The sequence below is a fragment of the Garra rufa genome, chromosome 19 (assembly GCF_049309525.1).
Source record: "Garra rufa chromosome 19, GarRuf1.0, whole genome shotgun sequence".
Taxonomy (NCBI): domain Eukaryota; kingdom Metazoa; phylum Chordata; class Actinopteri; order Cypriniformes; family Cyprinidae; genus Garra; species Garra rufa.
The window spans coordinates 23,102,198-23,122,394 of NC_133379.1; the positions used below are offsets into that span (position 1 = coordinate 23,102,198).

Sequence of the window (20,197 nt, forward strand, 5' to 3'; positions counted from 1 at the left end):
CTCCCTCACATCGTTCCGAACCTGTATGACTTCCGTTCTTCTGCATAAATGGAGTAATTTGGAAAAAATGTGGTCTTTTTTCAGTCCAATTACAATGAATGTGAACTGGAGCTTTCAAGTTCCTAAAAAGGTGCAAAAGCATTATAAAAGTGGTCTGTATGACTTTACTGAAAGAATGTGATTGCTTTGTATGACGAAAAAGGCCTAAAATGTAGTATTTTGTTCACATGAAATGCATTGACTTCCAGCTTAGCTTTTCTTTGGCCTCTTTTAAGAGAAGTGACTGGTGAATGAATTGTTTGAATTTTGGGTCTGATTTTTTCATTAAACTCTCAAAAACCCCAATGGGGTTATAAAAATAATTCTTGTTTTCTGTTAAATAAGATTTTTTTGCTTACCCCATTGGCAGACTATTTTGCTTGTTTTTTTTTTTTGGAAAACAAGACAATAATTTAATAATCCTTCTTGATTTAAGAATTTTTCGATATTTTGGCTGGAAACAAGACAAAAAATCTAAGTAAGAAAAGCAGTTTCTGCCGTGCTGAATCATTGATTCTGTTGCAGTGGTTAACAACTAACTTGATTTCCAGTGACATTTCAGTCTGTTCGTCACAAAGTATCGTATGACTTTTTATGATCCTTTTAAGATGCTTTTATGGCCTTTTGACAACTTCAAAGCTCCAGTCCCCATCTGAAAAGTGGTATATTATTAAAATTTCTCCTTTTGTGTTCCAATGAAGAAATAAAGGGTTTTTTATGGGTTTGAAACAACGCCGAATTTCCATATTTGACTGAACGATTCCTTTAATCCTCCAAGAACTAACTGACGATGCTGTTAGCACTTCAGGCTCCTTTTGTCAGTATCTACAAGTTCCTTGAAATAAATTCACAACTGGCGGAGAAAGAAAGAGATTAAAAGACAGAAGCTCGGCACTCTTTAGTCAAACAGTCTTTGAAACTCTAACATGGTCTGTCATCTGTCAGACACTCGGCTCACAAACAGGCTGCGCCTCTGTCTAATTGCGTTAAGCTTAAAAGAGGAAACAGGGGATATTTCGCCCCATCACATCATTACCTTCCACTCAAAGTGCTTATCGTTTAACTCCAAGGCTCTGAGGTTCAGCTCAATGAAAGCCAGCCTTCTCTCAGATTAGATAGATGAGGGTATATTGAAGGTGATGATGTCTGAGTCACCGGCTCTAATGCACTTCCAAGAAAATATAGCACTTTCAATGGAGTGGTGTCCTTGCGGCTTGAGACGTCTGTGCTGTCAAGCTCAGCTCGGTCAACAGTGACATTTAAATACAGGTTATTATATGCGTCTCACACCTGGTAGTACGTGGAATGTCGTCACAAGCGTTAAATTGTTTGTGCATGTTTCAGAAGTGCCCGTTCCATGAAATGTTGTTACTCTCTTGATTGGCGTGTTGGTGTCATCTAGACGCTCTTTGTACTTGAATTCAGCTGAAATAGTGTTGCTCTCTTAAGAAAAAAAGTAAAAGGTTGTTAGGTACTATCATTTTACTAATTAGTTTGATGTAGCTCTCTGCTTGGTTTAGCACCACAGAATCAAGCAGTTTAACTGTTATGGGGATAGTTCACCAAAAATGAAAATTCAGTCATAATTACTCGCTCACACCAGTTCATCTTCGGAACACAAATTAAGATATTTTTGAAGAAATCAGAGAGCTTTCTGACCCTGCATAGACAGCAATGCAACTGACACATTTAAATCCCAGAAAGGTTGTAAGGATATCATTAAAACTGTCCATGCAACATACTGTATGTGACCCTGGACCACAAAACCAGTCTTAAGTCGCTGGGGTTTATTTGTAGCAATAGCCAAAAATACATTGTATGGGTCAAAATTATTGATTTTTCTTTTATGCCAAAAATCATTAGGAAATAAAGTAAAGATCATATTCCATGAAGATTTTTTGTAAAATTCCTACTATAAATATATCAAAATATAATTTTTGATTAGTAATATGCATTGTTAAGAACTTAATTTGGAGATCTTTAAAGGTGATTTTCTCAGTATTTTGATTTTTTGCATCCTCAGATTCCAGATTTTCAAATAGATGTATCTTAACAAACCATATATCAATAGAAAGCTTATTTATTGAGCTTTCATATGATGTATATATCTCAGTTCTGTAAAATTAAACCTTATGACTGGTTTTGTGGTCCAGGGTCACATATGTGGTTTAACTATAATGTTATGAATTTATGAGAATGCTTTTTGTGCACAAATTAAGGTTGAACCACTAATGTCACATGGACTATTTTAACAATATCTTTACTACCTTTTCTGGACTTTAACGTTTCAGTTGCATTCCTGTCTATGCAGGGTCAGTAATGACCCTCAACATGAGGGTGAGTAATTAATGACAGAATCTTCATTTTTGTGTAAACTATCTCTTTAATCTCAATCCAATATTTCATGACCAAAAGTGTCTATGTACTGTACATTTTATTTGAATTTGTTTAAATAACATTTTAGATTTAGAATTGTTAAAATAAAATATTAGGACCAGTTCACACAAAACATTTGCTTTTTAAAAGCACAGTACTATTCTGAATTTTGAGTCTCTCTCTCTCTCTCTCTCTCTCTCTCTCTCTCTCTCTCTTATTTATATATATATATATTTATTTGGTCAAAAAGATATTTGTAAGATATTATTACAATTTAAAACAACTGTTTTATATTTTAATATATTTGATATAAGTAATTTATTCCTATGATGGCATCTGCTATTGCTTCTGTCTTCAGTGTCACATGATTCTTCAAAAATCATTTTAACATTTTGATTTAGTGCTTAAAAAAAACGTGTCTTATAATTAATTTTATGTAAACCATATATATTTTTTTTAATATTCTTTACAAAATTTCTAAAGTTCAAAAGAGCGGCATTACTGTTTACTGAACTAATAAAAATAAATAATTACTTAAAAAATAAAGAAAGAAAATCTTGACCATAAACTTTTGAGTATTAGTGTATATTACATAAGATTTACTAAAAAACAAAAAAAAGACTTTTAAACCAATAGAGAATTCAATTATTTGTTTTATATTTATATTTTCAGCCTGGTCTCATGACGAAAACGTACCCGTGGGAACTTTTTCGCAAGACGCGAAATACGTACCAATACGTACATATCACTGCAGTTTCCAACAGAAATGGCGCAAAAAGAGTGTTTTTTTTTTTTTTAAATAAAGCTGCTTTAAAAGGTTCTTCACAGCGATGCCATAGAAGAACCGTTTTTGGTTCCACAAAGAACTATTCAGTCAGGGTTCTTTAAAGAACCATCTCTTTCTTACCTTTTTATAATCTGAGGAACCTTCTCTCGCCACAAAGAACCTTTTGTGAAACAGAAAGGTTCTTCAGATGTTAAAGGCTCTTTAAGGAACCATTTAGACAAAAAGCGTTCTTCTATGGCATCGTAAAGCACCTTTATTTTTAAGAGCCACATATTCAAGTGGAGGACTAAAGTCTAAAAAGATTAAATAATGCACATCAATTTTGTCATTTCATTGATCCAGAAGGCATCCCAGGACCTTTTGGCCATATACTATATGTTTGTGTCTCTACACCGAGGCACTTTTCATGTGGGTTGCATGCATTTCTGCCTGGACTGGTTGAATGTTACTTAGTGTGATGTGCACTAGTTAGTTGCTATGAAAGTGTTGCAGCAGTGGCTCTACAATCAGTGCGGCACAATGGAAGCACATCTCACCATGTTCTTACCATCTTCCAGTGTCCTCAGAGACTCCAACTTCCATTCCTCCAACCACTGCCGACCTTAGTGAGTATGCCGACTGTGTGCAGTGTTGTTTGCCACTCTTTATCCGCCTGCTACACGTTTGTTCGCCTCACCTAGACCATTGTTCCTGAAGTCCGCACCGCTGACGTTCGCAGTAGACCGACAACACACGTCTGTGATAGAGAAGAGAGACCACCATGTAGATGTTAGTGAAGGCGAGGGAAATGAGACACTAGGATTGTGCTCATGACCTTCAAGCCTCCATAGAGAACCATCACTAACATCCGCTTGTAGACCCGCTCACCTGTCTAACATGTCACTGCATGGTAGACATACAGAAATGTGATATGTACGACATGCCTTTTTGTGCTAATGGTTTATAAACTCTTTTGGATGTGCAGAACGTTGTAGAAACAGCATGACACTTGCAGTTCTCCTATTGTGAGATATTAATGAGATGTGTTGCGTACTGTCTCGACTAATGGAGCTGCCTTCACAACATTAAGCAGAATTGTCAACATTAGCATTCTTGGGAGTGCGTGACATCCCTCAGAGATGCAAGCACAGATGCTTTTATCTGAAGAGAGTTGCCAAATGGCAACAACCTGTGTTTAAGTGCGCAGAGGCTCACGGTTCAGATGTACAAACTTGTACAATTACCAAATTAACAACAGACTTCTTACATCTGTGTATGTCTCTGTATATAACATTGAAACATGCTCTCTCACCTCCCACTATCCTGCGAGAGACGCCACCAAGCGTTAGTCTGAAAATAGAGTTACCATGACAGCACGGATTACACCTGATCTCTCGACAAACAGACCGCAAATTGGGAGGGCCTGAAAAGGTTTTTCACTGAAAGATAGAGACAGCTATTCTGTCTCATTCAGTCAGAGAAATGACAGGGTCTTTATCTTAGAAGTAGGCAGTTGTTTGACTATTGTCTGCTTGGTTGACATTGACTGGCAGGTTTAAGATTGCACCAAACTAAAAAGTCCTCAGATGTCAAAGAAATTAAAATATAATAGTGTTTTTTTAGGCTTAGGTTTTTAGGGTTGTTTGAGTAGATAAGCAAACAAAAGATCTGTTCTTTTGTACGATAATGAGTCATAATCTGCATGAAGATTTCAGACTTTCTAAATTGCTTGACAGCTACAGTACAGTTTATAAGGAACCCTGGTGGTTTACAGACGTTTATTTCAAATGGCTTCAAAGTGGATGTGAATGTTAGTGCATATTTGTATGTGTAATGTGCCTAATTGTTCTTTTTAATTAGTAGAGTTATCTGTCTCAGATTGCAAACTTGAACACACCTTGTTTTATTAGCCAGAAGGTCTTTAGAAACTCTTTAGAAAGCTATACTACATATAAAACTTTAGGCTTAGAATTAGGCTTCAATTTATGCATTTTTACATGGAACACCAGGTATTAAGGTCTTAATATAACATAAACAATGTCTAGTACAGAAATATGTAGTAGAAAACTCATGAATGATTCACATTATTTTTAAAATTTACATCGTTTTATACATATATTGGACTATGGGGCGCCATTATTTCGATGACGTGAAATGGTTGCACTCTATGAGCTACTAGTGGTACCTGTTGCTATTTTTACCACAACACACACACACCTCAGAAAATTAAAACCTGATACAAAACCACATTGTGTGGCTTTTGGTTGTAATTTTCAGCTAAAGGGCAACAAGACAAGTCTTCACTGCTTTCCTAGCGATACAAAGAGAATAAAAGAATGGGAACATGCCTGTGGATGAATAAAACTTCCCAAAGACCCGCGTCTTTGTTCTCTCCACTTTAGCCGTGATGCACTGTATAAAAAAAAAAAAAAAATCTGTAAAATTTACTGTTTTACGGAATTTTACTGTAAAAGCAACGCTTTAGGTTCTACGGTTTTAACTTACTTTTAAGTTTAAATACCGTGATTTCATTAACTGATATAATGTTAATATACCAACCTATTGAAGTACTGAAGTTTGTTTTGTACCTTTAAAATAAGAAGAAACATAGTTATTTCAACAACAACAAAAAAAAAAAAACATAAAATTTGAAAATGTCAATTTACGGTTATTTGCTGTAAATTTACTTTTTCACTTCTGAAAATGGTATACTACCGTATACTCACCATATATAGTAGGGGAACTTACCGTTAACCATTTAACAGGTTTTTACTGTAGCATTTTTACAGTCTTTTACTGTTAAATTCACAGTCATTTTTATCAGTGTGCCTTTTAGGCTTTTAGTAGACCAGCTACTGAAAGAGCTTACAAATGGCAGAGACAAGAAACGCTAGATGCCATCCTGTCAGGATGTAAACATGCCAACGTTTGTCATGACGTCACAGCCACTGAAGGAGTTTCTCAACGCAAATTTCACTTGCAATTTAGACTCCTTGTGGTATGGCATTAGGTTTAAGCCTACGCTTATATCCACTGCCACCTGTAAGCTCTTTCAGTAGCTGTGGTTATCGTATCAGCATTTTATTTTCTGAGTTGGGTTGCGGTAAACATAGCAACAGGTAGCACCAGTAGCTCACCGAGTGCAACCATTTCACGTCATCAAAATAATGGCCCCTTTCATGGGTTTTCTATTACATATTAAGTAAGAGACATCATTTACATTATATTAAGCCATACAATTGGCGTACAATTTGCATTTTATCTAGTACTTGACTTGTAGACTGCAGACCTTTAGTTGTGATGGAAAACACTGCTACTAGTCTTTATCATCCTCCACCTGTCTCAGCTACAGTCCCAAGCTCATGTATGTAAAAGTCTCAGGCTGAAAGTGCTGATCTAGGATCAGTTTTTGTTTTCCATCCTGATGAATAATCCTAGATCAACGTTTCATGGTATTATCTCGGACTTGGTACACATGGGCAGTCTCTGCCTTAATGCTTCTCATTTGCCCATTTGTAGTGTCCAGCTTCATGTCCAATACGCCTTATTCAGCCCGCTGCCATTTTGAATCGAAAACGAGGCTGTGAGGGATAGCAGTCCAGCAGCGCTCACTGTGGCGCGTTGTTGCGTACCGGGATGTAGATCGTATATCCGTAAAATAATAGGTCATTTCACATTTTTCCACAGGACAAAGAGCTCCAGAAGACGTGGATTGATCGACAGGACAAATAACCTAACTTTCAGGTAACAATATTGCATTTTTTTTTTTGAGAAAATGACTGTGGAAAGACTGCTAATTTCTAATGTGAGCATGTTTATCTTCCTTTAAACGCTTACATAGAGTTTTTCAAATTATGTTATATAGATTAAAATGCTTAATGGTTTGTGTTAAGAGCCTGCAGCTAGGTCATAAGCGTCTTCCCGACCTTTATTATGAAATTACGATAAACATGACATTTTCCTTGTCTAAAGCAAGACAGAAACAAAAAAAATAATGTTCTGAATATCATTTAGCGATTTTAAAAGGGGTTGACATCAAACACTACATGGCAAACTAATAAATAATTGTTATCTTTTGATCTCTTTGCATAAAAATAAACTTTCAACCCACTGTTTTTTGTATGACTTAACATGTTGTCTGAAAGAGGCTTACGATCTAACGTTAACTGCAGGCTCTTAACACAAACTATTAAACATGTTGATCTTTAAAACATCATTTAAAAAGAATATCTTTTTCATTTACAATCGCAAGGTTTTCTTTTCGTGAGGTCTTTGAGTCCAGGTAAACACAGACGGAGCTGAACCCTCCTTAAGCGTCCTAATTCCAGTCAGTGTTTTTGAAAAACAATCCTGAGTAAAATGTTGAGCACTCTTGTGTTCTTTGTAATCTATTTAGTTTAGTTGTTGTAGTAATACATCACATGTTAGCTCTGCGTAAACGTTTAAAGGAAGATAAACATGCTCGCATTATAAATTAGCAATTAGCCAACCGGCTAGTTTCCACAGTCATTTTCTTAAATAAATGCAATATTGTTACCTGAAAGTTAGGTTATATGTCCTGTCGATCAGTCCACGTTTTCTGGAGCGCTTTGTCCTGTGGAAAAATGTGAAATGACCTATTATTTTACGGCTATACGATCTACATCCCGGTACGCAACAATGCGCCACAGTGGGCGCTGCTGGACTGCTATCCCTCACAGCCTCGTTTTCGATTCAAAATGGCAGCGGGCTGAATAAGGCGTATAGATGAGGCAGGTTTTTATCTGTACGGTCAACATCACTTGAGTTTCCTCTGCCTTTGGCTGGCCTGCTCTGTTTAAGTTGGTTTTACAGCCCTTTTGATGCCATTCAATCTGCCCAAGCATTTATAATTTAATGTACAGTGCAAGAGAGCTGTATTTGAATCCTCTTATCGAAAGTACCACTCGCAGTCAGAGGAAATACTGCTGGTGAAGTGGATTCATAAAGCAATTTGGACCCTGTTCTTACCTGGCATAGTTTAAATGGGCTTTGTGAGAGCTAGTATAGAGTGATTTTTTTGTAAGTACTTTGATTTGTATGTTTTATTTTTTTTAACTGTCCTGGAATTGCTTTATGGATCTATACACACTGTATCTAATGTTACAGAAAAGTATTTATGTTTATAATTTATGTTTTCTTTTTGTTGTTTGTGTTTCTGTTTGTACTTTTTGGTCTTAACACGTTCCATGTTTGTATAATTTTTTTCAATGTTTTGTATTTTCCATGTGACCCCTCCCCCCCCTTCCACTTTCCTTTCCACCAATCATGTGCGTGCGTATCATGTGACTTTGTCATATGACTCTTGCATGGTGCTGATGATGTCGTCTTCGCTGGTGAACAGAAGGTAATTTTTTGTTGATTTTATGTTGTTTTTTTTCTTTTATTTTGGTCCGATCCCCATTAACAGTGAGAACAGAGAAGTTAATGAGGGGACAATAGAGGAAACACCCACCCACTACCATCAGGATTTATGAGCCATTTCATTTTTGAGTCATTCATCCTTCAGAAGCCTCACACCACCTACTTTATTTGGCTTTTTGAAAACCATCAACCACTCTCCCTAGACAGTAATCCCAAAGCTTAGTCTCCTACACATGCTGCTAGGTGCTCTGCATGTTGATTTCTTATTGATTTTCAATATATTTTTCACTCTACTGATGTAGAAATCATTTATACCCTCCCACTCCATCTCTTCTTTTAATAAATGATGTAACTTTTTGAGAAAATGTCTAAATGTAAAGGAATAGTTCATCCAAAAATAAAAATTGGCTAAAAATAGATACCCTCAGGCCATCGAAGATGTAGATTAGTTTGTTCATCGGAATAGATTTTGAGAAATTTAGCCTTACCTGCTCACAAATGGATCTTCCGCAGTGAATAGGTGCCATCCAAGAAATTAAAAACAAAATCTTGATGGGTTTCTTTATTATAAACACACAGCTTTTCATTTCACATGTTCATTTTTACTTGTGGATTATTTTGATGTTTTTATTAGCTATTTAAACTTTCATTCTCACTGCAGAGGATCCATTGCTGAGTGATCTAATGCTACATTTCTCCATATCTTTTCCCAAACTCATCAAACTACTTTTTGGCTAAACTATTCCTTTAAGTGAGTTGCTTAAAGAAGAAGTTCACTTCCAGAACAAAGATTTACACATAATCTACCCTTTGTCATCCAAGATGTTCATTTTTTCCTTCTTCAGTTGTAAAGAGATTATGTTTTTTGAGGAAAAAAATCAGGAATGTTCTCCATATAGTGAACTTCTATGGTGCCCAACGATTGGCTATTTTCTGAAAAAACTGACAATTTATATACTTTTTAACCTCAAATGCTTTTCTTGTCTAGCTCTGCCTGAACTCTGTGCATTCTGGTTCATGTCAGTTAGGGCAGGTCAAAAAACTCCCATCTCATTTTCTCCTCCAACTTCAAAATCATCCTACATCGCCTGTTACTTTTTTTTTGTAAACAGTGTTTGACCCTCTTCGCGTGTTCACTTTGTAAACACTAGGTCAGTACTTCTACAGCGATTTTGAAGTTGGAAGAGAAAATGAGATGGGAGTTTTTCGACATAACCCTAACTGTCTTGAACCAGAATGCATAGAGTTAGAGATGAGCATTTGAGGTTAAAAAGTATATAAAGTTAGCTAGATAAGACCCTTCTTCCTCAGCTGGGATTGTTTAGAGCCCTTTAAAGCTGCATTTAAACTGCATTTTGGAAGTTCAAACTCGTGGGCACCATTAAAGTGCACTATATGGAGAAAAATCCTGAAATGTTTGCCTCAAAAAACATCATTTCTTTATGACTGAAAAAAAAAGAAAGACATGAACTTGGAAGACAAGGGGGTGAGTAAATTATCTGTACATTTTTGTTCTGGAAGTGAATCTAATGAGTTGTTTATGATATCTCACAAACTCATTTATTAAAAAAGACTCATCCTTTTCACTTGTTTTCGCACAGATCAGTAAAAAGAACATCAATCATCATCCCCTCATTCATTTGCACATTATAAATGTGCTTTATATGATAAATTGTGCTATAGTATGTGCCAAATATGTGCATATCAAAAAGCCTAACAGCAACTTATTGCATGAACACATTCAGACACACTTCTGTTCTCCGTCTCTTGTCTCAGTCTGCATATTCAAAGCCTCTCACGCATGTCCTAATTGTGCGTCTTTGTCTTATGAATGAACCTGTCTGCTGTTCCTATGTGGAGGAACGGCTTCCTCGTATTTTTCTCTCTTTTCCTAACCAAACATTTTTAACAACACGCTTGGTTTGAGATGAGATACTGTCTCTGTCATTTTTTCTGTAGTATCTCTCAGTTGCTATTCCTGAAATATGTCAAGTTAGGATAGCAGTCATTATTAGTCACGATCGAGTGGCGCAATAATCCATGACCCTTGAATCTAATCCTCCTTCTGCATGGTAGCGCATGTTTGCCCTCTTTCTCTCTGTAACCCTAATCTGTCCCTCTTTGTCTTCTTAGCATCTGGAAGTCCTTCAGCTAACTGGAAATGATGACTGGATCTCAGAAAATGTGTTTAACTGCCATCACTCCTGCACTGCTTGTCTTAAATTAACTTGTCTTCATTTAAATTGCAGCATCCGATTGCAAACTTTAATCAAGCTTCAATTCATCATGAAGGAAACACCTTAGGCCTCTATTTTCATGCATGCTGAAACTAACTGCCTGATGGTCTAACTTAAATTAAGCTTAATTACAGAACACTGCAAAGAATTTTCTCAAGATATGGGACCATAACAAACATATATAGAGGGTTACAGTTTCAAATTTATATACTTTGCATACTTTTTGCAGAATCTGCTTTTTTTTTTTTGTATTTGTTGCTGGCCTGGAGGGCCTGTATACATATTTACATATATTCCACAAGACTAAATAGTAACTTAATTTAAACAAATGATCTTGTTTGCGTACCCCTGTGAGCCAATAATGTCTTTTTGAAGCCTTTATTGATAGTTTGGTGATGTTTTAAGTGGCAAAACTTAATCTCAACATCATTAAAGCAGTAGTTCACTTTCAGAACAACAATTTAAAGATAATTTACTCACCCCCTTGTGATCCAAGATGTTTATGTCTTTTTTTCTTTAGTCGTCAAGAAATTATGTTTTTTGAGATAAACATTTCTGGAAATTTCTCCATATAATGGACTTATATGGTGCTCCGATTTTTGAACCTTCAAAATGCAGTTTAAATGCGGCTTCAAAGGGCTGTAAACGATCCCAGCCGACGTCTTGTCTACCGAAACGTTCGGTCATTTTCTTAGAAAAATATATTTTTATATACCTTTTAAGCACTGAAACTCGTCTAGCACTAGGGCTAATGCGCGTTCGCGTCTATACGTTCTACGTAATCACGTTGAAAGGTCACGCATGACGTATGCGAAACTCTAGGTGCGTTCCATTCGACCGTAAGTGGACTGCGAAGTGGACTTCACAGGGTATTCCGCCATCTTAAGTGAGATTCCAAACCGAAGGAAGCGAACATGTTCAGTTCGAAGGGCACTGCGAACGGCATAGAGAATAAGGGAACATCAGTACATCACTTCACAGGAAGTGGACGGGGAAAATTACCCAACTGTCATTGCGCACCGCGTCACCAATTAGAACTAACGATGGAGCAGAGCCGTTGAAGTTTTTTTAAAGGCTCTGCAATGGAGCGGTTGCAATAAATGTTGTTATTATTATACAAATTAGAGTGTTTATGAATGGTTATGGCGATTCATGTTACATTTGCATATTGTATTGTATGAATGAAAGTAAAACCGGCAAGGTGAGGCTCTATCATGTTTTATTTTGTTTTATTTAACATTACCACAAGATACTTAAATATAGGCTGCCTGTTGGAAAGAAAGTGCGCGAGATAAGACCACTACAATCTATTAACCGTGTAAACATATACATTTTGACTATATTTATTATATACATAAGTTTATATGTATTTTATATGTATTTAAATTTGAAAGTAAAATAAATTACAATATTTATTTATGTTATATCATAAAATGCGTGACCCTGCCGTTGAGTTGCTTTGATGACATTCCAGGGCATTCCAAATGAGCGATTATTGTCAGCGAAGTCCACTTCAACGGATATACCGTGCTAAGGGAGTAGGGAGCAGTGAACACTGCGTAGGGACCCTGACGATCGGAACGCACCTCCAGTGTTTACTAGCTTGGAGACGAAGGACCGTTCCAGAGTTATTGCGTGTGGAATGACACAAATTTAATTTGGTCCAGTCCTGACAGCACCGAGATTCCTGCTCCATTGGAAATGTGGGCATTTTCCACACTTGCACCACCATCTCGTCTCGTTTGAACGCGGTCTGCCCGAGGCTTGTGTCGCCGCCGCAGTATTCTCTCTCTGACTGAGTTCATCCAAAGACTATAGAATACCAAAGACATGTCACTCGTGTAGTTTTGAATGGGGAACAATGAAACGGTCATCATGGCCACGAAGCTCCGCCTTCTTAGTGAAAGAGCCAATCGTTGATCAGTAAAGTCAGCCGAACGTTTCGGTTTCGGTTTCCGAACGTTTCCGAACATTTCGGTAGACAAGACTCTTCTTCGTCGACTGGGATCGTTGCATCTGCCGTTAGAAGTCCCGGTTGCTATAGAAACAGCCGGCGCTCTAAGACGTGCGTTCAGTACTGCGCATGCGCACTGGCTCATCTAGCCGGAAAAATAAGCGTTTTTTTAACGCTATTCAAGCACAAGGAACTATATTTATGAGGCAGTTCTTGTTGGATTTCTTTGGGGATTTCAAATATGAAATTTAATCGTAAGTTTGGCGAACAGTTTTGGAGAATTTGATGTTTCCCCATTCAAAGAGATAGGAGCTGCACTTTGATGCCCGAGAGGCGTTTCAAAGATGGCCGTCGAGTGACATGACTTGTCTTAAAAGGACTTTGGTTCATTGTCTGTGTCATAGATATATATACGTAGATGCATCATTGGACCGCTCCAAGCATGTAGATGCGTCCGCCATATTGGAACGGCCCATAGAAACAGTCGCTAATGAGGCATCTACGTATATATATAGCTATGGTCTGTGTATTCCGGCTCAAAAAGGTAGGGAACGTCGAAAACTCCATCTCATGTGCTCCTCCAGCTTCTAAATTGTCTGACATCGTTGTACTTTATGTTGTATCTTGTTGCTAAAGAATGTTTGATTGCGTTGCACTTCTCTCTTCTCAAGTTTGCTTTGTAAACTCTGGGTCTGTAGTTTCGCATACGTCACGCGTGACCTTTCGCAGTTATACTATAAACTATACTAGTTTCTGTGCTTAAAAGGCATATAAAAATATATTTTTCTAAGAAAATGACCGAACGTTTCGGTAGACAAGACTCGGCTGGGATCGTTTACAGCCCTTTGAAGCTGCATTTAAACTGCATTTAAACTGCATTTTGAAGGTTCAAAATTCGCCGCCATTACGAATTCTAACGTCAGATTGAATGCTTTTCTGTTCCGGTTTCCATAGGAACCCATTCAAATAGCGTCCATCTGTTTTTAATGTAGCTAACGTCCGCTGCTTCGTGTCATCTACACACTCATTAAAGTGAGGCACTGACAAATGATGGTCATTGCGACATTGCCAAGTGATGGCGCTATGGAGCCATGTGCTTTTAAAAAACATTTTAATAGGTTTAACATTAGTTTATTAGCTCGGAATATACCCTAATTTGACTAGAAACAATGCAGACCGGAAATGCAAAGGATTCTTTCAGTTAAGAGTCGGACTTACTTCCGTGTTCAGAAAAAAACGTCTATATGAAGAAATTTCCAGAAATGTTTATCTCAAAAAACATAATTTCTTGATGACTGAAGAAAAAAGACATAAACATCTTGGATCACAAGGGGGTGAGTAAATTATCTGTAAATTGTTGTTCTGAAAGTGAACTACTCCTTTAAATATGCAAAGCATGCTGGGAAACCAAAGAACTTAAAGGACCCGGAGAACTGTGAAAACTTCAAAAGTCATTCATCCGCAAGACAGGATTGGCTTTGTTAATTCAGTTCTTGTGGTTTATATTATATTATATTAGCAGTCAAAAGTTTTTGAACAGTAATATTTTTTATGTTTTTTAAAGTCTCTTCTGCTCACCAAGCCTGCATTTGTTTGATCTGAAATACAGCAAAAGCAGTAATATTGTGAAATATTTTTACTATTTAAAATAACTGGTTCCTATTTTAATATATTTTAAAATGTAATTTATTTCTGTGATCAGAGTTAATTTTTTTAACGTTATTACTCCAGTCTTCGGTGTCACATGATCCTTCAGAAATCATTCTAATATGATGATTAGCTGTTTAAGAAACATTTTTTACTATTATTATCATCAGTATTTAAAACAGTTTTCTTTGATGAATAGAAAGATCCAAAGATCAGCATTTATCTAAAAATAAAAAGTGTTTATAACATTATACACTATACCATTCAAAAGCTTGGAATCAGTATTATTTTTATGGAAATCAATTATAGAAATTAATATTTTATGTAGCAAGGATGCTTTAAATTGATCAAAAGTTATGATAAAGATATTTATAATGTTACAGAAGATTTCTATTTCAGATAAATGCTGTTCTTCAGAACTTTCTATTCATCAAAGAAACCTGTTTTCAACATAATAATAATAATAAAAATGTTTTTTGATCAGTAAATCAGAATATTATAATGACTGGAGTAATGATGCTAAAATTCAGCTTGGAAATCACAAGAATAAATTGCATTTTAAAATATATTCAAACAGAAAGCAGTTATGTTAAATAGTAAAAAACATTTCAAAATGTTACTGTTTTGCTGTACTTTGGATCAAATAAATGCAGGCTTGGTGAACAGAAGAGACTTCTTTAAAAAACATCTTACTGTTCAAAATTATGCTAGCATATATATCAAAATTATATTATATTATAATATTTATATTATATTACTGCCTAAATATTTGAAAGTGGAAAGATTTTTTTAATGATTTAATGAAGATGTAACTAAAGTTTCCCAAGGCTACATTTATTTAATCTAAAATGCAGTACATTTGTGAACTATTGTCACATTTTTAACTGTTTTCTATTTTAATAAAAAAGCATTTATTATTGATGTTGAAAACAGTTGTGGTGCTTAATATTTATGTGCAAACATGATTTTTTTCAGGGCTCATTGATGAATAAAAATGTAAAAAAAAACAAAAAAAACATTTATTTGATAAATATTTTATAACATTATAATTATAGCATTCTACAGCAAGCCTTTACAGTCACTTTTTTAATATTCAGTACATCCACAAAAAAAACTCCAAACGTTTGAAATGTTGTGTACTTTTTATTTTATTTTATTTTTGAAAAACATAAAATGCTATTTTTAAGATCCACATTATTTGCCTAAATAAACTGATAAATATCTTGCAGATTCTGCAAAGGGAATGTAAACTTATAAGCGAAACTAAATCCAAAACGTCAAATCTAACTTGTTCATTATATTTTATAGGTCAAACATTCAGATATCCTATTCCCTTAACCTGGAATTCATCTCATTTGTCATGTTTTGTACATTTGGTGTTGTATATACGCAGTGTCACATCAGTTCCTAATAAGGGCTCTTGTCTAGCAGCTATTTATGATGATTAATGGGAGCAGAGCGCTGTGGCCTCCTCCCAGGCTCCTCTAGTGACACAGGTAGACAGCTAACATCCCAAACAAGCGCCCACACATGCGCATTCCCCTCCCCCTTCGGCCCGCTGATATTATTAAATGTAATGGCTGAGAATCTCCAATCAAAGCATGGAGGATAATTAAGGGAGTTCTGTCATTAAGTAGTGGGCAAGTCGAGATAACGAGTTCCCCTAGAGACTGCATTACAGCGCCGCTCTCTTCCTCCATCACTGCCACCAACACAGGTCCAGCTCTCATTACAGCCCTCCACATGCCCAAGCGACTGCGCTCCACTTTTACAAGAGCCAAGCGCTTTCATTAACGTTCCACATTTGGAAAAGTGGGAGGCAGAAGTCATCATTATGCTGCCAAAAAGCCTCTGCGATGAGATGTCTCGACAGTTTAGCCAAAAACGAGAACAGAGGAATTGAGACTTTGCTAAGTGACTCAACTATAAAGTGTTACATCTCATCCTTTGATCGTTAATTTTAACATTTTTAGTGCATAGTTTAGAGCGTGCACTGCCATGTAACTTCCTTTTAAACTCTCCCAGCTGGGTCAACACTGTAAATTAATTCTAAGCTAAAATTAGCCAGGAGTTTAATTAGCTAACCTATTTCTGCAGTTCATATTCAGAGGTAAAGAATGCCTTGTGGATTACAAATCAGCTGGTTAAGGATGAGGGGACATTCACCTGTGGAAATGTGCCTGGGTTTGGGGACATTTTGAATCTGTGCTGGGGTCTTCTAACGCTGTTTTTTTTCTGGTCGTTTTCTCCTCAGGGGAACCTAATCCTCCTAAACTGGAGGCTAAGCCACTGTCCACAGGCAACGAGATGAAGGTCCACTGGATCAAGCAGGACGATGGGGGCTCTCCCATCAAACACTATCTAGTGCGCTACAGAGCTGTGAGTATGATTGGACATGAGGTAACATACTTAACTCATCCTGTCGTCTGAATTATTTATACCACCATTGACAGAGTGACATGACTTTAGAGAGGTAGTGAAGTTCACGGGTCAGTGACATATAAAAGTGTCCACGATAAAGAAAAGGAAAAGCAAAGTCTAGTTTAAAACACATATAGTGTTCTTAGAAATCAACTCTTTTTGAAAAAATGGGTCAAAGAGTGATTTTATATCCATAGAAAGCACATTAGATGTCTACTTTTAGGGTTTCAAATATGTTTTTGGAGAATAAAATGTCAAAATTTGGTTGAAATAATGTTAGATTGTCATTCAGTGTAACACAATATTTATGTACAAATTCAAACAACATACTTGTTCTGACTTGTACATATTAAAATATATAAAAGAATAAGGGCGTAGTAATAATAGTAATAGTAGTAATATTAAATAATGAAAGTAAAAAAAACAACAGATAATTGCCATCAATATTCCATAGATATCTCACATCTAATATCTGATTTAAATCATTTTCAAAAAAAAAAAAATTCAAAAAATGACATGGTCTAACCCCCCAAAAATGTGAAAATATATTTTCTTAAATTAAATTTATAAATATAAAAATTTTTTGGAAAATCACAAAACATGATTTTTTATAACCTGAATTATTTGTCCAAAAAAGGTCAGATTATGTGGTTCCTCTCCATGAATTTCATTTTTTTGTTTTGTTTTATTCCTGCATTTTTCTGCATGTTGGTAGCATCACGTGGCTTTGATTTGGCAGACATATGTTTTTCATATATTATTAAACCGTTTTGTTAATATTTTTATAACTATTTAAATATTTACATTGTTATATTATATTTATTTGAATATTTAAAACACGTCCCTCCAAAATATCAAATAAAATTTTAATTTCAAAAATAAAAATAAAATAATCATAATAGAAGAGGTGTATGCTAATTCATTGTGAATTTTATGTATTTTTTAAGAAATTAGAATAAATAAATGCATAATACACTGCTGTTCAAAAGCTTGGGATAAGTAAGATTTTTAATGTTTTTTAAAGTCTCTTTATGCTCACCAAGGCTGCATTTGTTTGATCTAAAATACAGAAAAAAACTGTAATATTGTGAAATATTATTACAATTAAAAATAACAGTGTTCTATTTTAATATAATTGAAAATATAAATTATTCCTGTGCTCAAAGCTGAATTTTCAGCAATCATTAGTCTTCAGTGTCACATGATCCTTCAGAAATGATTCTAATATGCTGATTTATTATCAGTGTTGAAAAAAGTTTTTGCTGCTTAATATTTTTTTGGAACCTGTAATACTTTTTCAGGATTTCTGTATTCCAAATAGAAATCCTTTGTAACAATATACACAACCATTCAAAAGTTTACACTCTTTACATTTTTTAAATAAATAGCTTTATTCAGCAAGGATTAGTTAAATTGATAAAAAGTGATAGTAAAGACTTTTTTTGTTTGTGCAATGAACCCTGAAAAACGTATCAAAAAAACAAAGCAGTTTCACACACTGATGATAACTGAGTATCAAATCAGCATATTAGAATGATTTCTGAAGGATTGTGTGACACTGAAGAATTGTATAATGGCTAATGAAAATGCAGCTTTGCATGAAAGGAACAAATTATATTTTAAAGAGTATTAAAATAGAAAACCATTATTTTAAATTGTAATACTATTTCACAATATTACTGTTTTTTCTGTATTTTCGAACAAATAAATGCAGCCTTGATGAGCATAAGAGACCCAAACCTTTGAACAGCAGTGTATATAAAAATGATACATAAAAATGAGCATTGTGTTCACTGACCCTTCTATACCATCCTTGCTTAAAGTGTATCCATATGTGTCCGCAGAAGAATCGCCATGACTGGAAGCCAGAGATCCGCCTGCCCAACGGCAGCGAGTACGTTGTTCTGCGAGGTCTGGATTGGAACACGGAATACGAGGTCTACGTCATTGCCGAAAACCAGCGAGGACGATCTGAACCGGGCACCCTCTCCTTCAGGACCTTGCCAGAACCCACCGCCATCCCAGGTACGGCCCAACCCCCAAACCCTAAAGCACAGCCACTGCCAGCCAGAGCAGCCAGCAGCCTGACCGCCTCAACCCAACCCCTGTTAACCCCATCCTACTAGCAGGTCTTGTTGTGGATTACACAGGCCACCCTTGTGTCAATTCAGGTTGTGGCCTGGCCTCCTCTAGAGAGTGATTTGACACAATCTAAGAGTAATAAGAGTGCAGAGTGATAAATGTCTGTGAGAGGTGGCCACGGGTGAAGCCTGGAGACCTTCAGCTCCTCTCCAGAGCCCTGACCCCTCCGGCAACCTCCCCCTGACTCTTGCAGCCGGCTTTATTGCTCGTCTCAGAGCGATTGCAGATCATATCAGCGGAGATGAGATTTTCTATTTGGCACTCGGGAGGCAAAAAGCCACAGCAGGTCCGTTAAACCATCCACCCCCTCCACCACGGGCTCGTTTGGTCTGTGCTCCATTGGCAGTGCTGTGTTTTTGTTTTCTTGCGAGCTGCTTCCCCACTGATAAAAAATTGGGCCTTAGATCATCCCTCTCTCTATTTCCTCGGTCTCTTTCTCGAGGCTGAACTGAGGCTCAGTTCAGGCTCATTGCGGCAGACCGATTGAATTGGGCTGACTATCTGCCCGCTCTCAGTGGGGAGGCATCCTCTGGTTTTGCATGATGACGCCTCAACAGGATTAATGGTTTAATGCTTTACTGAGGACCTAACAGGCATCTGCCGGTGCATGGCCAAGAGACCTGCTTTTTCTCATCCGCTTAGTGGGAAGCAGCCATATAGCAGTGGGAGCTTTGGATCTCGGAGCACTTGTGCAAGTCAGGTTCAGATGGATAGAAAAGCCTTCCTTTGTCGCTTATCTCGCCACACTTACACACTGCAGAGTTGTTAACCTCAATGCGTAACATGTGGGAGTTCAAAAAAGAGGCTTTTATTTTTAGCCCAACATCTGCATTGCATCAGCTGGAGCAGCTGCTGTTGGGAACGATGGTCCAAAAACAGCTGCTCAGACAGCGAGTCACGCTTCTCTAGAGCAGAGGTTCTCAACTCTGGCCCTCGAGGTCCACTTTCCTGCAGAGTTTACCTCCAACCTTGATCAAACTCACCTGTCTGTAACTTTCTAGTAATGATGAAGAGCTTGATTAGCTTGTTCAGGTGTGTTTGATTAGGGTTGGAGCTAAACTCTGCAGGAAAATGGACCTCAAGGGCCAGAGTTGAGAACTCCTGCTCTAGAGTCTTATATTCTGACCAGAATGCGGGAGACAGGTTAGACACCCTTAAAACTGTCTGGACACTATTATTATCACATGACATAGTACTTCACTTAACAGACGGTCAACATGTCAGGAGTTAAAA

The 20,197-nt window shown here is 36.6% G+C and overlaps 1 protein-coding gene across 6 annotated transcripts in view; it reads left to right on the forward strand.

Annotated features, from left to right (window-relative positions):
* The window catches only part of ncam1a (neural cell adhesion molecule 1a), a 293,753-nt gene that overhangs the window by 255,600 nt on the left and 17,956 nt on the right, over nucleotides 1–20,197 (forward strand). For all 6 annotated transcript variants that reach the window (XM_073824852.1, XM_073824853.1, XM_073824854.1 and 3 more), the window contains 2 exons: nucleotides 16,656–16,780; nucleotides 18,667–18,847. In XM_073824852.1, coding sequence (XP_073680953.1) covers nucleotides 16,656–16,780; nucleotides 18,667–18,847 — 306 coding nt within the window. The remainder of the gene's footprint in view (nucleotides 1–16,655; nucleotides 16,781–18,666; nucleotides 18,848–20,197) is intronic.